The sequence below is a fragment of the Ursus maritimus genome, unplaced genomic scaffold, assembly GCF_017311325.1.
Source record: "Ursus maritimus isolate PB19 unplaced genomic scaffold, ASM1731132v1 scaffold_32, whole genome shotgun sequence".
Lineage (NCBI taxonomy): Eukaryota > Metazoa > Chordata > Mammalia > Carnivora > Ursidae > Ursus > Ursus maritimus.
Window position 1 is genome coordinate 7193236 of NW_024425786.1, and position 20488 is coordinate 7213723.

The 20488-nt window shown below is 45.0% G+C and overlaps 1 protein-coding gene across 2 annotated transcripts in view; it reads left to right on the forward strand.

Annotated features, from left to right (window-relative positions):
• The first annotated feature begins 1293 nt into the window (after window positions 1-1293).
• Window positions 1294-20488, forward strand: part of UBE4B (ubiquitination factor E4B) — a 120329-nt gene continuing 101134 nt past the window's right edge. For both annotated transcript variants that reach the window (XM_040645760.1, XM_008694744.2), the window contains exon 1: window positions 1294-2041. In XM_040645760.1, the coding sequence (XP_040501694.1) occupies window positions 2018-2041 (24 nt within the window). In that variant the 5' untranslated portion in view covers window positions 1294-2017. The remainder of the gene's footprint in view (window positions 2042-20488) is intronic.

The following is a 20488-nucleotide window of genomic DNA, read 5'->3' on the forward strand; positions in this document are numbered from 1 at the left end:
ATATACAGATACATATATACGTATACATATATACACACACACGTATATACATGTATGCACACATACACACAATGGACTAGTACTCAGTCATAAAAAGAATGGTATCTTGCCATTTGCAACAACATGGATGGAACCAGAGAGTATTATGTTAAGCAAAGTAAGTGGGTCAGAGAAACAAATACCATATAATTTCACTCATATGTTGAATTTAGGAAACAAAACAGATGAGCAAAGTAAAAAAAAAAAAAAGGCAAACCTAGAACCAGACTCATGTTTTCCAACTATGGAAAACAAACCGATGGTTATCAGAGGAGAGGTGGGTGGGGGGATGGGTGAAATAGGTGATGGGGATGAAGGAGGGCACTTGTGATGAGCGCCACATGATGTATGGAAGTGTTGAATCACTACATTGTACACCTGAAACTAATATTACACTGTATATTAAGTAATGGGAATTTATGTATTTTTTTACTAACTGGAATTTAAATAAAAACTTGAAAAACAAAAAAACCCCTCCAAACCTCATGAATCATTATGTTGTACATCTAAAACGAATAGGATGTCATATGTCAATTATATCTCAATTTAAAAAAATGTATTCTTGAGCAGATAAAGATGGTTTCTTTTCAGTGACTCCAAAGCCTTTCTTGTATACGTGCAGACACGTCAACATTTTCTAGGTCTCCCAATCATTTATACTTTTAAATTTTACCATCACTCTGGAACACGTTTTAAAAAAAAGCCAAAGCAGGAACTCTCTAAAAGGCGAAAGTCGAATAAAATGAAGTTGTACTTGTCTTAGTTTTCTTCCAAATGGGCTTTCTCTGCGGAGGTGGAAAAGTGTCCAAGGGTTTTTCAGAATATGAGCGGTCAATCCGTTAGAGAACGTTGGCCTCAGAAAGAAGACGTGTTCCCTCTTTACTTGGTCTGCATCGTGGAGTGGCTAAAACGCAAGCGCCTGGGAACAACGGAGGAGCTGGGGGGGTCGCAGCGCAGGCCGGCATCCCCTCCTCGTCCAGCTTCCCGCCCCGCAAGGCTCTCCCGGGAGCCTACCTGGACCGGCCTGCCGCGCCCGCCACCCCCCGGGCCGTCGCCATGGCACCGCGCCGCCCCGCCCCCCGCGCGCCGCCCTCCCGCCCGCAGCCCGCACGCCCCTCCCCCTCCCGGCGCTGCTGCGGGGGAGGGGGTGGGGCGGGGGCGGGAGGAGACGCAGGCGAGAGGAAATCGGCGGCGCGACGCCCGCGGCCCATTGGCTGCCTCGTCCTGGGGCCAGGAGCCCCGCCTCTCTGGCGGGGTCACGTGATCCCTTTCAAAGATGGCCGCCCTGTTGTTTTGATGAATAATACTTGGTGGGGCGAGGGGGTAAGAGTAGGGGTGGAGGGGTAGGAGGATTTACTCTTCCATCCAGAGCATCGCGAGTCCCGTCCTCCCCCTCCCCCCTGCCCGGGCTCCAACGTGGAGGCGGGGCGTGGCCGGCCTGCTTTGGGAGGGGAGGGGCTTCCCTCTTCAGTGCTGGGCTCTGCCTCGGAGGCTCTGGGGTCGCCTTACCTCGGGGCATCCACTCTGCAGTCGAACAGTTACCGCCTGGGGCAAAGGGTAGGAAGGAGAGCAGGATCTGCTGGAGGAAGCGCACCTGCCGCGCCACCACCACGAAGACACAGCAGGCTCAGGGCACGAGACGAGCTGGAGACCCGAGTCTCTGGTCTGGGTAACCTGGGAAGCAGAGGGCAATAGTGGCGCCTTAAGATAACCCTGCAGAGCAGCGGCAGTGGCGGCCAAAGGAGGCTGCTCGGGGCACAAGCAGCTGTAGGAGTCTCTGGGGCGATTGGAGTGACCGACGCCAAGGCGGTTCAGTGCCTCTCGTGTTCTTATTTTTTAACCTCTGACTATGCAATTCTGAAACCTCCCCCATTCGGGGGACCAGACAGCCCGGTAGACACCTTCCACTCTCCTCCCGCCCTGGTCTCAAGAACAGAAGGATCTCTCCCTAACGCCTTTCACCATTAAGAGGAAAGCGATGGAGGAGCTGAGCGCTGATGAGGTGAGAAGATTGGGGGACACCTTGGGAGATTAGTTGGCAACTCTTTGGCGCTTTGGACAGGGATGGTATTGCGCCAGTGGTGCCTGGCCTTTGGGTTTGGGGAAGGAATGGAGATGACATTTTCCAAGAATAAAATGAGTCCCTGAGAGGGGCTCCAGTTGTATTCTCCTGTATTACCTTGCCTTCTTTCTTCGTTCTGAACTCCATTTGCTTCTTTCCGAGTCTTCTAAGGTCTGAAGAAGAGGAGAGCATATTGAGGCGTTCATTCTTTTCCTCAGGGTGTTTAAGCAAGAAGGGCTAGATTTACATCAAGTTAAGTGTGTGTGTGTGTGTGTGTGTGTGTGTGTGTGTGTACGCGCGCCTTACTGCAGAGATTTAAAAAATAATTTTGGTTGGAATTAGAATGTATGGGTGTATATTTTTAAAGGCAGTATTTGAAATCCCCAATATGTGTGGCTCTTGCATCGTATAAGTTGATTAAACATACGTTTGTGTTTGGGGGTGGCCTACAGACAGATTCTCTGATATTTAACAAAATATATATCTTCTCAAAAGCCTAGTGAATTCCAGTTAAATTCTGTAATGTAACAAGTACTAACGTCCCCTGACATACTTCTCTTTCATTCAGCCTTTTTCAAGTTTTTGGCCCTTTCAAACTTGTCTTTTGCTGTAGGAAACACTGAACAGGAAGCAAATGGTAGCAAATGACTTTGTAAACTCCCCCTATTATCATTTCTGAAAGGGGTTTTACAGATCTCTTTCTTGATGTCTTAAAGATTATTTAGTAAGGTTGTCAGAAAAACAGTGGCAGTTAGGGTACAAGGAATTTTCTGTGTTTATACTTACTTTTCCCTTCATTTTTACAAACGAGGAGCTTCCCTTTCAGTACCCTTGCTGGCCTCCCTCTCTTCAATCTACCTCGTGTTTCTTTCACCAGTTCATGTAATTTTCCCTACAGTACTATGAAAGTAGTCATCCACCAGGTTGGCTAAACTATAAAACTTACATGCTTCAGTTTTAGCTAGAGTAGTCAATATATTTACTTAGGGACTAAAATTCTCCAGGGATGGGGCTTGCAAGTGGTGAGCTCAGATGTCAGGTGGGAAAGGAAACAAATAATTTTGTGGGTTGTGATGCTTGGCTGTCTGGAGTGTCAGGATTGCTCATTCTGTATTACTGACTTTGTTTTCTCAAATACATCAGGAATGTAATCTAACTAAAATTAGAAGAATATTGAACGGTTTCCTTCATTCCGGTAGGAACTCTCAAGAGATCCCCTTAAAGGCACTTTGTCTTAGGTCATTTTTAAAAATCTGCCCTCCCTTTCTTTAATAGTAATTCTAATGGGTAAATTAAGGCAAAGAGTTTATGTTTTTTAGTAGTCCTTTGCTTCCAGAAATTCTTTTTTTTTTCTTAACGTTCTCTGAGTTGCTGCTGGTTTAGAGGTTTTTACATACTTGAGATTTCACCAAGAAATTGTCAAGTGAATAAAGCATAGAGACCAGTTAAAGATCCGGCATAATCTACACTGTGGCACTTCACTTTAAGCAGTCTTTGAGGAAGTTGTAACTTTTTCGTGACTGTATAGGAACAAATGTAATCGTTGTGGAGGAGATCGGAAAAACATTTTTCAAGGTCAACTGAATATTGAAATAAATGTGAACAATTAAATTCACTAATATTAGATCACCATAAAATTACGTTCGACAATTAGGTGGCCTGAACGAAGACGAACAGTTCAATAACTGGTAATGCACTCTCAGCGGAACCTAGATCAAATTAAGGTGGGTTTTTTTGTTTTTTTTTTTAAATCCATTTCCTTAATTCTGGGATTAAGTGAGCAGTTCTCAACAAAGACATTTCCAGAGCTTTTGCCTTTTTATTGTTACTCGCTTAGAGGAAACTGTGTCACAGGTATGGTGGGTGGTATTCATTTGGCTAGAAAATAAGACATTTTTCTTGCTGAAAATTCAGACATACATCTCAGGGCGAAAACAGGTAAGACAGTGATCTTTCCATTTAAATTAGGCAATTAGGTAAGGCAGAGTTTTATATTCGAACAAAATCAAAAATGTCTGAGAATACAGTCCCTGCAAAATAGAGGTTGGTATAACCAGACTGGTAGCTTTAGAAGAATTTACGTTATGGATTTCTCTCATAGATCACCCGAAATTCTTACACTTGTCTTCTCTTGTGTACAGTAGTTCTTTAAGTTCCTTGTCGTTTGTTATTTATGTGGCACATTACAGTGAGTTCATTGCTCTATGGAGCAGACCCATGACTCAGTTCATTCTCTTCAGGAACCTACATTCCAAGGCTCCATTAGGTACATTACATTCAGTCTGTAGCCTACTCGTGTGTTGTTCTTCCTGGACCAAAATGTTGCTATGAGTAGGGCAGGACAGGTATTTTAAAACTGTGGTGATGAAACTGCATTGAAATGATTTGCTTGCTTTTTTTTTTTTTTTTTTTTTTTGGCTAAATCTTCTTTGTGACCTAGTTCATCTTCAAGATGGCTGGCTGGGGTAGTTAGGGTGTGGTCAAGGTTTTGGAAGAGTGGTAAGTCTTCCTTCGCAAATGCAGAATAGGTGACCTTGCACTTTTTAGCAGTGTTCTTTAAGTGGAAAGGGACCGACATCTGTGAACAGCTTTAGAAACCGGCTCGGTGCCAGGCACTTTGCGACCGTTGTCTCATTAAATACAACAGTGAGATCAGGAAGGTCCTTCAGTTTTCCTTGTTTTATAGATGAGGCAAGCGAGATTTAGGTTAACGGACTTGTCCGTGGTGATCTGGCTTAGAAGTGGCAGAGTTGGAATTCAAACCCAAGGTGCCTAATCTGAAAACTCTTTTTACTACATTTTATTGCTTAACAACTGACGGTAAATTCACTGCAGCTTCCATACACATATCCTACTAACGTGCTTGATCTATGTAGTTTTCCTGTAGGAGTGTTGTTTTTCATGAACGTGTTCATGATGGGATCGACTTTCTAGTCTTTTTGGTACTAACCCTTCCTTCATCAGGCCCCTCCAAAATTGTTCACTCCACAAACATTTTTTTTAAAGATGCTGTGTATCCCCAGCAATGTGTTAGGTAGCTTAGGAGAAAGACAGTCCTTTTTCTTAAAGAAACTGTAATTTAACGGTGGGGGGGGGGCGGTAGGGGTACAGACAGAGATAGGTAGCAAGTCCGGCAGTTACAATACAGGGTACTAAGCGTTGTTGCGGAGGGATGCACGAGACATTAAGAAAAACAAGAAGGGACCCCCGGTGGGGCAGTGCCGTGGTGAGGACTTTCAAGAAAAAGTGATACTGAATGCTGAGCAGTAGTTGCCAGGCGACAGACAGGCTCTTGGAAGTGGCCGTGAGTCTGGGGAGCCCAGGAAAAAGCCAGAATGAGGGCCCGGAGGCAGGATTTTGCTAGGGAAGTGGCTGCAGGTAGGCCGGCACCAGATCTTGGAGGGTCTCAGAAGTACTTAGGAGTTTGAACTTTGTCACTAAGACTGTAGGAAGCCTTTGAGGCATGTGAAGGGGTTAGAAAGATGACTGGCAAGGTGTGGAAGTGGGTTGGGAGAAGGCGGCTGCGGGCCGGGAGACAGACTAGGAGGCTCGTGTTGCTCTCCAGCGGCGGCGCAGTGGAGGACGGCATTGCAGTGGGGGTGGAGGAGGGCAGACCAGAACTATTGAGGATCTAAGTTAGCCCACTTCTAGTGATCAGATTGATGTGAAGAAGGCGGGGCTGGGAGACGAGAGAAAAAGATGATTCCTTGGTTTCTAGCTTGAAAGAAGGATGGATTGAGGGAGGATGAGGAATTCCAGACAAGGAACAAGCAGATGTTTGGACCATTAAAAGATGAGCCAGGGTAGAGACACCCCTCCCTCGTCCCGGCCTTCCACTCTGACCTCTCCCTCTTTGACATTTTCTTTCTTTGTGACAGGCCTCAGGACCTAAGCTCACTTTTTTCCCAGTAGGTAATTGCTGCCACTCACTTTATAACTAAGATTCTTCCTCAAGCCTTGTAGGAAAGTGGGATGTAGCCTCCCATTTTCCTTCTCCACCCTTTTTGTTCATCTTAGCCAAGAGACAGAGAATGATTATGATATCAGCTCACATTTATTGAGTGCTTAATATGTGCTAAGCATATAACTTGCTCAGCAAGTTTGGTAATATCACCCGGTTTTATAGATAAGAAAGTTGAGGCTGATAGAAATTAACTAACTTGGGGGCGCCTGGGTGGCACAGCGGTTAAGCATCTGCCTTCGGCTCAGGGCGTGATCCCGGCGTTCTGGGATCGAGCCCCACATCAGGCTCCTCCGCTATGAGCCTGCTTCTTCCTCTCCCGCTCCCCCTGCTTGTGTTCCCTCTCTCGGGGGCTGTCTCTCTCTCTGTCGAATAAATAAATAAAATCTTAAAAAAAAAAAATTAACTAACTTGCTAAAAGACAGATGGCTAGGAACTGGCAGAACCTGGATTCTAATCCAGAGTTTGATTCCAGAGTTCTTTTTATTTTTATTTTTTAAGATTTTATTTATTCATTTGAGAGAGAGCACAAGTGGGGTGGGGTGGAGGGGCAGAAGAGGGAGAGGGAGAAGCAGACTCTTCACTGAGCAGGAAGCCCGATCGCAGGCTTGATCCCAGGACCCCAAGATCATGACCTAAGCCGAAGGCAGACGCTTAACCAGCTGAGCCACTCAGGCGCCCCTGATTCCAGAGTTGTTGTTGTTGTTATTGTTGTTTTAAAGATTTTATTTATTTATTTATTTGAGAGAAAGCAAGAACAGGAGGGACCACAGAGGGAGAGGGAGGAGCAGACTCCCTGCTGAGCAGAAAGCCCAGTGTGGGGCTCAGTCTCAGGATCCTGAGATCATGACCTGACTGAAGGCAGTTGCTTAACCGACTGAGCCACCCAGACGCTCCTGATTCCAGAGTTTTTAAGCCCTTTGCTAAACTACTTGAAAACAGAATTCATCCAAGCAAGATTGTGATGTTTATAGCATTTTAACTGCCCCCTTTGAGATGGGAAGTGGAAGCCTCAGTTATTTTTAAGAGTGGATTCATCAAATAGCCCCCTATTCTTGTAAGGGAAGAAGACAGAAAGACTTGTGATGGGAGGCCTGGGTCTTCGGGCCTTGGCTTGGTGCAGAGTGCATTTGCTCGCAAGGTGCTCGCAGTGCGTCTAGGTGGACGTGCCTTCCCAGAAGCAGCTCATTGAACTGTGTTTACTGTTTACACGCTGCTTGTCAGACACCACAGGAGCCTGCTTGCATGGAGTTTCATTCCAGTGGGAGGAAACCTGATAAACAAACATGTACCCTTAATGTCACGTGGTGATAAGACTACCAGGAAAAACCAAATCAGCAAGAGGGGTGGAGAGTCCTGGGGACGCTGGGTGTGTACCGTTTCAGGAGGTGACTTTTTTTTTTTAGATTTTATTTATATGTTAGAGAGAGAGAGAGGGAGCATGAGTGGGGGGTGGGAGGCGAGAGGGAGAGAGAGAATCCCAAGCCGACTCCACCCTGAGCGTGGAACCCAGCACGGGGGCTCCATCCTAGAATGAGATCATGACCTGAGCCGAAATCACGAGTCGGACGCTTAACTGGCGAGCCACCCAGGTGCCCCAGGAGGTGGCTTTTGAATAGAAATTTTGAGGCTAACAGGGAGCCATCTGGGGGGAAAAGTGTTCCCAGGTACAAGGAGCGGCAGGAAACGCATCCTGGGTCTCTGCTCCAGGAGCAGCAAGGAGGCACAGGGTGGTCGGAGCCTGCTGAGCGAGGCCACGGGAGAAGTCAGTCGTGCTTTCAGCAAAAATTTGAGTTCTTATAACTGGAGTTCAGTCAATTGTGAGACGTCCTTCCCCACCCCTTTTTAACATCTATTACATTGGGATGCTTGTTAGAATGGTATCATCGCTATTGGCCAGGTGGCAGGTCTGACACACTTGTCATTTCCTGTTATGCGCACACCTGGTTATACCTGTTTCTATTATTGCCCCTTCAGTCGAGTGTCATGGGTGTTAAATTTAGTTGCCATTTTAAGTGCCTTCCCCAAAATCACACTTTGATCAGCAGTAATTAAAAGCAAATGTTACTTTGTATGCAGAGAGGAATGGCAACAGCAGTGGGGTCTCCGTTTGATACTAGGAAAGAAAATGTTTGTTGTTGGGGGAATGACTGCAATTCCATATATTATTGCAAAGCACCAACGAGGTGCTTTAGGGAGCTTTAGAAAGGCGGCAGTCCATACGCTGATGAAGCTGTGCCACGTTTCGAACTTGAACATGCAGTTAGAAGGATTGCCTTTCATACCTAGGCAGAGCAGCTAAGGGTCGCAGACACTCCACGTTCCTCAGAGAGAAATCCCAAACAACGGGAGGCTGGTGTAACTGTTTACAACTCTGTCCTGGTCTGTTGTTAAGGCATTTTGCTGTGATTTAATGGGCAGTACTTTTTCCTTGGCGGTGCAAAAAATAGTAGTGCATCTTCTAATCACTGATGTCTTAAATTTGGTGAAATATAATATATGTCCAGTCTTGTTCTAGACCATGAGGATATTCCCGTGAGAGTACAGGCAGAAGCCCTGCCTTCGTGGTCTTAAATTCTGATTTATTTATTTATTTATTTACTTACTTACTTACTTTATTTATTTAACTTTTTAAAATTAATCCGTATGTCCAGTGTGGGACTTGAACTCACAACCCCAAGATCAAGAGTCTTATGCTCCGCTGACCGGGCTAGCCAGGCACCCCATTCTGATTTATGTTTTAAAAGAATTATATGCTGTGAAGTGCATAGACGAAAGGGGAAAGGGTGAAAGCAGAAAGGAGGCTGTCACAGGAGTCTCAGGACAGGGTTAGTGTGAAGAAGTAACAAAGGGTCAGATAGTGGTGGGTCAGATAGTGGCCGGTCAGATAGGGGCGGGAGCCCCTAGCACCGGGTGATTGGGTGGACATGGCATGTGAGAGAGTGGAGTGGAGAATAGCTGTGTGAGTTGGGGTATCACTGGGTGGACCTTTGTAACAGAGACGGGCAGTTGCACCTGCTGACGCCAGATCAAGCTTCTTTCTCTCTAAATAGGAGGCTGGGGCCACTGAGGCAGCTCTGTGCTCATTAGGGGCCCAGGTGCCTTCTGTCTCATTGTACCAACTTGCCTAACATATGGCTTCCATCTTTTTGGTCTATACATGTCTGCATTCTAGCAGGAGGGAAGAGAGGGGAAGGAGAAATCCTATTCCTTCTCTTGAATGGCACAACTCGGAAGCTGTGTGCTCTCTTCTGCTCACCTCCCATTGGCTAATGAAAAATACAGGCAGAACCTAGGGCACATGGCCGCAGCTCCTTGCTGAGAAGCTGAGAAGTACGGGCTCTCTGGGTAGCCATATGTTCACCTAAAAGTTCTCTTATGTTAGAAAGGGAGGACAGTCTAGGCCTTTCTTTCTAGATCCTTCTTCCCAAATCTAGAACACACTGTGCACTTTTCAAAGGAGACAGCCCTCAGTCAGCTTCAGAGCCCAGAATCTCTGGCTGATTGGTATATAGTCTAGGAACCTTTAGATTGAAATACAAGATGTTTACTAGTGCCCCCCAACACCCCCCCCCCACCATGTGCTGTGATTGAGTAGGATAGGATAATGGAAATAGAACTCCAGTTCAGGAAAGGGAAGAATGGGGAGTACAGACCCCTCGCTGGTCCGTAGCCATTATTAGCTCCTGCCAGGCCATGTTGGGGGGTCTTCCTGCCTTGGCAGTCGTAGGAGTTCCTGTCTGCTCATTTCGAGGCCCTTGGTCTGCTCTCTTGGAGGAGCTCCCTTGTCCCTTGCCCTCTGTGGTGGTTTTTCATATCTGTTTTCCTCTGGGGATATGTCATTGGAGAATATCTCCTTCTGGGGGGATGAACACTTTCTCCAGCTTCTTTCGGGCTGGATATTGAAGGAGTTGGCTTTATCAACCCTGTTTAGCCCCTGCATTATCAGATTCTGAGTAGACTTAGACTGTAGGCTGTGGACATGCCTTAGGCAGACCTATATTCCCTTTTATCTCTGCGTGCAAATCGGCAGGTTGTAGCTTGAATCTGTCTCATTCTCTTGTGGGACTTCATGCTTAAAAAGGGGCAAGAAGCCAGTAAGCACCCAAATTCGGAATTGTTCGACCAGTTCCCCTAGAATTACAGGCCACGTTGGCATGGAGGCAATTTTTGAATGTCACAGGTTTTACCAAATATTTTGTTGTGGCCTAACAAGGGTTACCAGCCTTCTGTCCTGCAGTATCTATGCCCATGCTGACCCCCAAGCCATTGTCACATAATTATAGTCTGTTTGGGTTGATTACTTCCAGATTCCAAATTCTGTGCGTTAGTTAAGATATTGGTTCGGCTGCTGGAGCCTAGAGATCCAAAATAATAATGGCTTAAACAAGGTAGAAGCTTATTTTTCTTTCAGGTAAAAATCTGAGTAGGTGGTTGAGAGCCGGTTTAGTAATTTCACGATTCCTAGGGAGCCAGACTCATTTTGTTTTGTGCTCTATCATCCTCGGTGTGAGGCATCTTAGCTTGTAGTCCAATATGGCGGCTCCAGCACCTACTCTCACATCTGCGTTCCAGTACTTAGGGACTAATGGGGAGAAGAGGGCATGTTCCTATCCCTTGAAGACATGATCAGAAAATGTCACACACCATTTCTGACACCTTGGCCAGAACTTAGTCACATGGCCACAACCAAATGGTGGCTGAATAAATAAGGAGGAGGCAACTAGCAATCTCTACCACAGTCATATCAAGAGTTTTAGCCTACACAGCTTGAAAAGTGGAGTTGTCGTATACTGAAATGAGAAAAATTGAAAGAAGATCGGAGAAAGAAACCAAGCTATGTTTCGATCATCTTATGATTGTACTGCTTAGCAGTTAGCCACATGGAGATGTTAAGTAGTTTGTTGATACATGTTGGGTTTGCAGCTCAAGAAGGAGGTTGGGGTTGGGATACCAATCAGGGTTGTTTAGAATCATGAGAATGGGGGCGTCTGGTGACACAGTCAGTTCAGATTCCGACTCTTTGTACCGGCTCAGGTCACGATCTCAGGGTTGTGAGACTGAGCCCCGCGCTGGGCTCTGCGCTCAGCACAGTCTGCTGGAGCTTCTCCCTCTGCCCCTTCTGCTTGTGCTCTCTCTATCTCAAATATATAAATACATCTTAAAAAGAAATAAAATCATGAGAATGGACGGAGTACATAGGGAGTGAGTGTAAATAGAGAAGAGAGGAGGTGAGAGGACTGAGCCTTGAGCCGCTGCAGCAGTTAGGGGTGGGGAGGAGATAAAGAGGACCCAGAAAAGGACTGATAAGGGACGGCCACTGAGGAAGGAGGAAGGTCAGAAGATCATGGAGAAGGAAGTGTTTCATGCCAGAGGGGAGTGTTCAACTCTGTTTAATGTCAGTAAAATGAGTTAGAGGAGGACTAGGCCTTGGCCATAGGGTTTGGCAACCGGGAGATTGTTGGTGACTTTGACAAGGCCGGTTTCACTGCTGACCAGAATTGGTTCAAGAGAGAATGGGAGGAAGGAATAGGTAGCTCAGGAGTGAGGCGTAAGCTCCAGGGATAGGCCGACGAGCCCCCTGAAAATGGCAGAAACATGGGTTTGAGAAGTGGGGAGAAAATACTTGGTGAGGATCTCTTTTAAAATTTAACTTTTACCATTCTCTATTATAATCATCAATGCCTTTCTTCATTCAGTAAATATTTATTCAGTGTTTGCTCCTTTCTTGCCCTGAAGTAGAAAGTAAAAGCGTAGAAGTGGATTTTGTATATTGTTTCCAGCAGGATGCCTTGGGCCTGCAGAGTTGCACATACAAATTTTGAGTTATGACCAGAGGAACACTAGATCATATTATAGTTTTTAAAACCTTTAATAAAGGGGCGCCTGGGTGGCACAGCGGTTAAGCGTCTGCCTTCGGCTCAGGGCGTGATCCCGGCGTTACGGGATCGAGCCCCACATCAGGCTCCTCTGCTATGAGCCTGCTTCTTCCTCTCCCACTCCCCCTGCTTGTGTTTCCTCTCTGTCTGGCTGTCTGTATCTCTGTCGAATAAATAAATAAAATATTAAAAAAAAACAACCTTTAATAAAAAAAACAGTGGTAAATATGTAGATGGTAAATATTAATTCTGTTTGTTTACTTTCAGCAAGTGTAGGGGGGGTATTTAGTCTCTGCTAGGTACTGAGGGATACACATGTAGAGGTGGGATCTTGAGTATGAATAAGACCTGGTCTTTTCCTTCCGCGAACTCATACTCCAGTGGGGAGGCAAGAACACAGGCAGCTAGAGTTCAGGTGCCACCCTAGAAATTTAAGTGAAGGGAGTGCCGTCGAGGGAGCACTTCATGCTGACTGTTTCCTCTAGGAGGATCGAGTTCGTCCTTAAAGATGGTCAGGAGTTTTGACATTGAGAAAAATCTGTGCTGAGGATAAACGTTTCAGTTATTTCGTACTCTGGGCAAACTCTATTAACATTCGTTCTTTTGAAATTGTAGAAATTATGAGAACCACTGAGGAAAAACTGGAGATGGTGAAAAAATCTGATAGGGATTTGTATTTGCCGATCTGAAAGGTTTTATGATGGATCAGGCCCAGCCAGATATGTCACCCCAAACTCTCTAAACCACTAAGAGCCGGCGGAAGCAGAAGGAGGAGCTGCTGGGGGAGAAGTAGGGAAAACAGAAAAGGTGTTTCATTAAAATTACTTCTCCTATCCTGATGCCCGTCGCACTGCATTGGAATCGTCTGTGTGTGTGATGTACCAACTCGTGCAACCCAAGGTCCTGACTATCCTCATTCACTGTTTCTTACCAGCTCTTAGCACAGGGCTTGGCGCAAAGTGGCCAACACAATCAATATGTATTGAGGGGCTCCTGGGTGGCTCAGTTGGTTAGCGTCTGACTTCAGCTCAGGTCAGGATCTCAGGGTCCTGGGATCCAAGCCCTGCACTGGGCTCCCCGCTCAGCAGAGACTGTTCTTCCTCTCCCTCTCCCTCTGCCCCTCCCCCTGCTCATGCTCTCTGTCTTTCTCTCAAATAAAATCTTTAAAAAGAAAATATTTGTGGGACTCCTGGGGTGGCTCAGTTGATTAAGCATCTGCCTTCAGCTCAGGTCATGATCCCAGGGTCCTGGGATCGAGCCCCACATCGGACTCCCTGCTCAGAGGGGAGTCGGCTTTTCTCTCTCCCTCTGACCCTCCCTACTGCTTATCTTCATGCTCTGTCTCTCTCTCTCTCAAATAAATAAAATCTTAAAAAAAAAAAAAAAGAATATTTGTTGAATGAGTGAATTGAATACCAGGTGTCTTTTTGTGAGTCCCAATTCTTGTGTTGTAGGGTTTTTGTTTTTTTTAAGATTTATTTATTTATTTTGAGAGAGGGAGAGGGAGAAAGAATCCCAAGCAGAGCAGGGAGCTCGGCATGGGGCTCGACCTGACAACCCTGAGATCATGACCTGAGCCAAAACCAAGAGTTGGATGCTTAACCGGCTGAGCGACCCAGGCATCGTAATTTGTTTTTTGCTGTTAGTACATTAAGTTGCATTAGTTAGGTAAAGGTAGGCACGTGAAAGAAACCTGATTGTCAGAATTGTAATTCAGAGTCACATAAGTTGAGTTTTAAGTGCATCAGCCATTTGGAGGACTCTGAGCAAAGGACCTTCTGAGCCTCGGTTTCTTCCACTTGTAAAACTGGGGATATGAACACCGATCTCATGACATTGTTCTTCAGGTTAATTGCAGTGGTATGGAAATTGTCTAGCGCAGTGCCCTGGCAGAGAAGATTCCTGGGACATATTAGTTCTCTTTTCTGGAGTAAGATTGAATTGTAAAAAATTCGAATTTTACTGGCTGCCCATACAATACTAAAAACACTCCTCGCATGCACAGCGCACCTCGGAGACGTTGCAGGTTTTATTCCAGACCACTGCAATAAAGCAAATATCAGAATAAAGCGAGTCAGACACATTTTTTGGTTTCCCAGTGCAAATAAAAGTTATGATTATACTACACTGTAGTCCGTTAAGTGTGCAACAGCATTGAAAGTATGTATATTTTTTAAAAAGTATGTATATTTATATGCATATAAATAAAGCATAAAAATGTACGTACCTTAATTTAAAAACACTTTATTGCTCAAACATGCAAACCATCATTTGACCTTTCAGTGAGTCATAATCCCTGATCACAGACCCGTAACAAATATGATAATAATGAAAAAGTTTGAAATACTGCGGGAATTACCAAAATGTGACACAGAGACATGAAGTGAGCAAATGCTGTTGGAAAAATGGCTCCAGTAGACTTGCTCGATGCATGGTTGCCCCAAACGCTCCATCTGAAAAACGTAGTCTCTGCGAAGTGCAGTAAAGCAGGGTGCGATAAAACGAGGCATGCCTGTAATAAAGCCGGGAGTGTAAACGGCCATATCTTAACTGGTTACAGTAGCAAACAGGCCCCGGCTTGTGTGAAAGGTTGGGTTGGAATTTTCTCCCTCTATCCCTGAAACTTCCTGAAGTCTCTTCTCACCCAGTATTAAGCCGTACGGTTATCGCTTGTCAGACTTCCTCCTGCCCGTCTTTTTCTAAAATCGGGAGTGATCTGGTGGCCTGAAGGTACTAGGGGGTGAAAGTGGAGCCAGGAGGTTTGAAAGAGGGGGAGTCAAGTGCAGACAGGACCTGAGGAGTCCCAGACGCAACGTCACACATCAGACCCAAAGTGACCCAGTCTACCCAAACTAGAGGACTGCCTGCCAGTCCTGCCGTGCTGGGAAGGGAGGGGAGATCTCTGACTGTGGGGTGTTGTGTTAACTGCTCACCGGCTGCTCTGTATCTTTGGCATCTTGTCCAAGATGCTTCTTTGAAGACAATAGTCAGACTGGGAAGAGAGGTATCTTTTGGGTCCTAGTATTAAGTGATGGACCTTGACTTAATTAGCTTTCTAATTAAACACTGTGAAATGTATTTAGTGCACACTGTTCCTGTGTTCCCTGTCAGTGTTTGGTATAAATGTGAGATGTGTACTCGTGTCGCAATTTAATTAGTTCAATTTTCTGACAAGGCGAAGTAGTACTTAACTTTTAGGGGCCTGTTGGGGAGCTGAGCGGCTAGGACTTCCAAGCAGAGCGTAGTGAGCACCTGTCACCTGCCAGGCGTTCTTCTAGAATCCTATCAGGTCAGGGTCTTTTGTTAGACCTGTGTCTATACTTGTCACCACGGCTGGTGTTACGGGCATGTGACCTGCAGTCAGACGGTTTAAGGCACGTGTGGTTCAGTGCTCTGCTGTTGCTGTCTTGTAATTCCTAATGAATTTTGAGCAAGAGGCCCTGCGTTTTCATTTGGTGCCAGGCCCCGCCAGTTCTGTAGCAGGTCTTGCTTTGTCACTGACTTTCTCTGGGTAGGTGGATAGATGTCTGGGAAGAATTTGACCAGATCCAAGATTATAGAAAACCATATGAAGACTCACCAAAGAGAGATGTTCATGTTCTTATGGAGAAAATGTTAGTATGTGTCTGACTGTAATGCCATGTCATTAACAGAGTTTCTTGAAATTTTTACCAATTTTCTACTTACACGTGATATGGAATCTTTGGATAACTTATTTAACTTCATCCAGTGGATTCACTTTTTTTAAAATTAGGGTTTTTGACATAGAGGCAACTTCCGTATTATCTTTTTTCATGTTGTACATCTTATCTCTCCAATCTCAATAGAACTTCTTTTGTATTTTACCCAGTACAGTATGTATCTTAGTCATGCTTTTACAGTATAAACACTTCCTTCTTTTTGTGAAATGTGAATTGTTGAAATATGAATTGTTGTATTTAAAGCTATAACTCATGTGGGGCACCTGGCTGGCTCAGTCGAAAGAGTGTGGACCTCCTGGTCTCAGGGTCGTGAGTTCAAGCCCCACATTGGGTGTGGAGCCTACTTAAAAAGGAAAAAAAAAAAAAAAAACAAAAACTGCAACTCATGTTGGTTTTAACATTTTAAAAATTTTAAATTAAAAAAATGCCCTCCAAAGGCTGGTTTTTTAAAGTATTAGTGTTACTCTGTAAATATTTATTTGTTCTGGCCAATCAGGTATTATGACTGCCCAAAAATAATCATGTACAGGTGACAAGAGTAATAAAGTACATTTAATATTAGAGCTGGAAGATTCTGGATGTCCTGGGGGGAAAACTCACTTCTGAGAAAGAAATGAAAATTGACGGAAAATTTTAAAATATCTAGCAACCTTTATAATGTACTCGGTAGAACTTTCTGTGTATGATTTGATTTACTCATAAAATTGTCATGTTTAGGGTATTGAAAGATATGAACAACCAGAAAAAAGCAGACAATAAATTTTTTTTGAGGCGAGATGAAGGGAAAAAATGCTAGGAGTTAAAACCAAAAACAAAACCAGAAACTTCAGCCACTTTTTCCGTATTGTATGTAGATCTACCAGAGGGATTTACACATCGATTTCGGCAGTAATTATTTTGTGGGCCAATTAAAAAAAATTATAGCCCTGTTGCGCTTTGAACACCAGTTACGTAAAGTAGATGTTTCGATTGTCGTTTTTGCTGTTTTGCCTTAGGTTGCTAATGTGTGACCGCCCGTATACGTTTGTGTTTGATGACTATTAATTAATGAATGAACGTTTTACTTTTACATTGTTAATCTTTTACTTACGATGGGTACAGACCAGATATCGTTTCTGTGGAGTTTCATCGAAAGAAGTGCCACATTTTTTTCCCCTGCAGGACAGTTTGGGGCAGATGAGGTGGTCATCTACGAGGGCTCTATCTGGTTTGTTCATTCATTTTTACTTTATTCAGACCACCTCACACTCCAAAAAGTTTGGTGACTGATGGCCTAGGGAAATGTGAATAAAGCAGTGTTTTTGCCTCGAGATGTTATGATTAGAATGGCTTGTGAGTGGGAGGACTTTAGTGAATGCCAAGTGGAAGAAATGCTTGTGGACGTGTCCCTGTTGGACACCTCTTCATCCTTTCTTGATGTTATTGCCTATAGTAAGCACATTCACCCATCCTGGAATGAGATGGTTATGTGAAAATGAGGCCATTTCTGATTTTATTTATTTATGTAAAAAATGTTTAAAAACAATTTTTTTTTAAAGACTTTATTATTAGAAAGAGGGAGGGGCGCTTGGGTAGCGCAGTTGTTAGGCGTCTGCCTTCGGCTCAGGGCGTGATCCCGGCGTTCCGGGATCAAGCCCCACATCAGGCTCCTCCGCTGGGAGCCTGCTTCTTCCTCTCCCACTCCCCCTGCTTGTGTTCCCTCTCTCGCTGGCTGTCTCTCTGTCACATAAATAAATAAAATCTTTAAAAAAAAAAAAAAAGAAAGAGGGAGTATGTGCAGTTGCAGAGGAGAGGGGCAGAGGGAGAGGGAGAAGGAGAAGCAGACTCCCCACTGAGCACGGGGGCCCTGTGTAGGCCTCCATCCCAGGACCCCGGGATCATGACCTGAGCCAAAGACAGATGCTTAACTGACTAAGCCACCCAGGTGCCCCTAAAATAATTTTTTTTAAGTAGGCTCTACACCCAGCGTAGGGCTTGAACTCATGACCCTGAGATCAGGCGTTGCATGCTCCAGTGACTGAGCCAGCCAGGCGCCCCACCATTTCTGATTTTTGGAAGGGCCTGTTGGCATTGGTGGACTGATGATGCATACCCTGCAGGAGGAAGTTAACATTAACAGTTCACATTAGGAAGGAAACCTGCGTTCACACCAAGAACTTGATGGGCACGCAGTGCCCAGAGGAGTGTTTTCTCTCCCTGAAAGAGCGCACTCTGCACTGTTGCCTGGACCTGCTGGAATATTAGCTTTGAGTATTCAGACTGAGTGGGAAGGTAGAGCTTCGGTAGTGATCAGGGGGAAGGTGTGAGCCCTCCTGCAGAAGAATGTACACTTGGGTCTCAGCAGTAATTATTTCGTGAGTCAATTTAAGACACTTTCCTTATACCTGGGTTTAAAAAATTCTTTAAAAGTGTTTGATGCTGTCAGTTTCACTTGGTCCCTTTCAAGTGACCAGAATCAATTTTATGGAACGCTGTCTGAAGTAGCCGCTGCTTGGTCTCGTCCTCTTGCCTGTTTAACCAGCTGGGATCAAAGATGAGAATGGGACCCACATCATCTCTTTCTATCACTTGGGATATTTTTGGTGAGGATATAAAATTGTAGTTGCAAGAATCATTTTTTCAAAAACCAGACGTAATTAAAGAGCATTTCTGGATGCTTCTCTGCTGTACACTGTTGGTGGACTTAGGCTCCTGGTCCTGGTAGTTTCTCCTGCTGCCAGTGTCACAGTCAGTTAACAGATCTGATGCTAATTTTTAGTATCTGTGCTACATAGTCTTAGTATTTGGGTGAGACAGAACCCTGAGCCCAAAGAAGACAGTGTCTGGGCCTAAAAGAAAGATGGAGAAGAGCAAAAGGATGGAGAAAGTTACGTAAAAAAGTAATAACTGTTCATTGGTGTCAGGTAGACACTTGTCATTTGTTCAACAAATACTCACTGTGGGCTCTCTGCATCAGGCATTGTTACAGTTAGTGGGGAGCTGGCAGGGAATACAGTACATCAAGTGTTTGCCCTCTTGGAGCTTACATTGTGCTTGGGGGAGACAGACTGAAGACTGGTAAAAATTCATGTAGTATGTTACATTACCTTTATCTCTGATGGCTCTTGGTAGATAAGTGATATTTATGTCATCACCTTCTTCTAAATGGGGAAACCGAGGCTCAGAGAGGTAACAGCTAGAAAGGGATATAGCTGGGATTGTGACCAGAGCTGGCCCCACGATGGCGTGTAAAAGACTTTGTGAAAATGGGGCCACACAGCAGCAATTCACTCATCCACTTCTTGGTCCCTTGTCTCACTTTCAAGTGGAATGCTTTTTATTTTTTATTTTTTTAAAAGATTTTATTTATTTATGTGGCAGGGACAGCCAGCAGAGAGGGAACACAAGCAGGGGAGTGGGAGAGGAAGAAGCAGGCTCATAGCGGAGGAGCCCGATGTGGGGCTCGATCCCGGAACGCCGGGATCACGCCCTGAGCCGAAGGCAGACGCTTAACGACTGCGCTACCCAGGCGCCCCATATTTTTATTATTTTTTTAAGATTTTATTTATTTGACGCAGAGAGAGAGTACAAGCAGGGGGAGCGGCAGGGAGAGGGAAAAGCAGGCTCCCCACCGAGCAGGGAGCCCATTGTGGGGCTCGATCCCAGAACCCTGGGATCATGACCTGAGCCGAAGGCAGATGCTTAACCGTCTGAGCCACCCAGGCGCCCTGAAGTGGAATGCTTTTTAAAAAGATGGCTCTAATGGCAAATGTTGATGAAGAGTCTAGAATAAGTCTTTATTCTTACAAACTATTTATTCTAATTTGAACTAACAATATTAATATTTTCAGCTTTACAGGTGACTCAAGAAAGTGCCTTTGGTAATTAGGCAGGTCGTGCCTTCAATTCTCAGCCCTTGCCAGCTGGCAGAGTGTGGTTAGGCCTCCTTAATATTTTCCGTGTTACTATCAGGCAGAAAGTATTGGTGTGAATCATTGTTGCAGGTTATAAAACTGCTTGTAATGAAAAAAATATACTCATTGGGTTACATTGGAGAATTGTAAGGGCCACGGCCTTTTTTTCTCTCTAAGAAAATACAGTTCACAGTCTGTTTCTGATGACAGTAGAACCATTTCTTTGGTTCTGTTGCAGCCAAGGCAGCAGAAGTTCAAAAGATGACAAGTTTGAAAGTTATGTAGTGTGCTAGTAATTGCTAGAACTTGGCCTTCGTAAGAATTTTGTACTTTATTTTTGAGAGATTTATTCAACTAGAATAGGTCTTGTGGAGGAAATAAGGTAACTTGCCTTGTCTCCTTTCCTTTCTTAGGGAAGGGAAGCATGGCCACCGACTGAGGGTATGGGGCTAGAGAGAGGTGCTGGAGTATGGGGAGGACCGTCAGATGGATGTAGGATCATCTTGAAATGGTCACATCCAAACCAGGACTCTTCTGAGAGAGAGAATTTGACAGGAGCCCCCAGAGTCCCCCTGACACTTTGGGGCTGGTGGGAAGCATTTGGGTAAAAGCCCTAGTTGCTTTATAAAGGTTTTGACTTGGGGATCAGTCCTGGACATGGTCATAATATCCTTTGGAGAAGAAATCAGGCTCTTCGTAACTTCGAGGCAGCGTTGTTTGAGCTGGGTGAGTAATCTGGGAAGGGAGGCAGATGATTGGAAAGCCAAAGTTGCAGAGGTGACAGTGCTCCTGTGTTCTTCTCTTTCCACTGTGCCCTGGTGTATCCCATGGCAATTCTCAGCTGACTGGGGGGCTTGGTCCTTCCATGTGTCAGCGTGGGCAGGAGGGTTGGGGCTGTCAGATTCACGTGTGTCAACACTTAGGTGCACAGTTACGGGCTAATGACCAGTAGC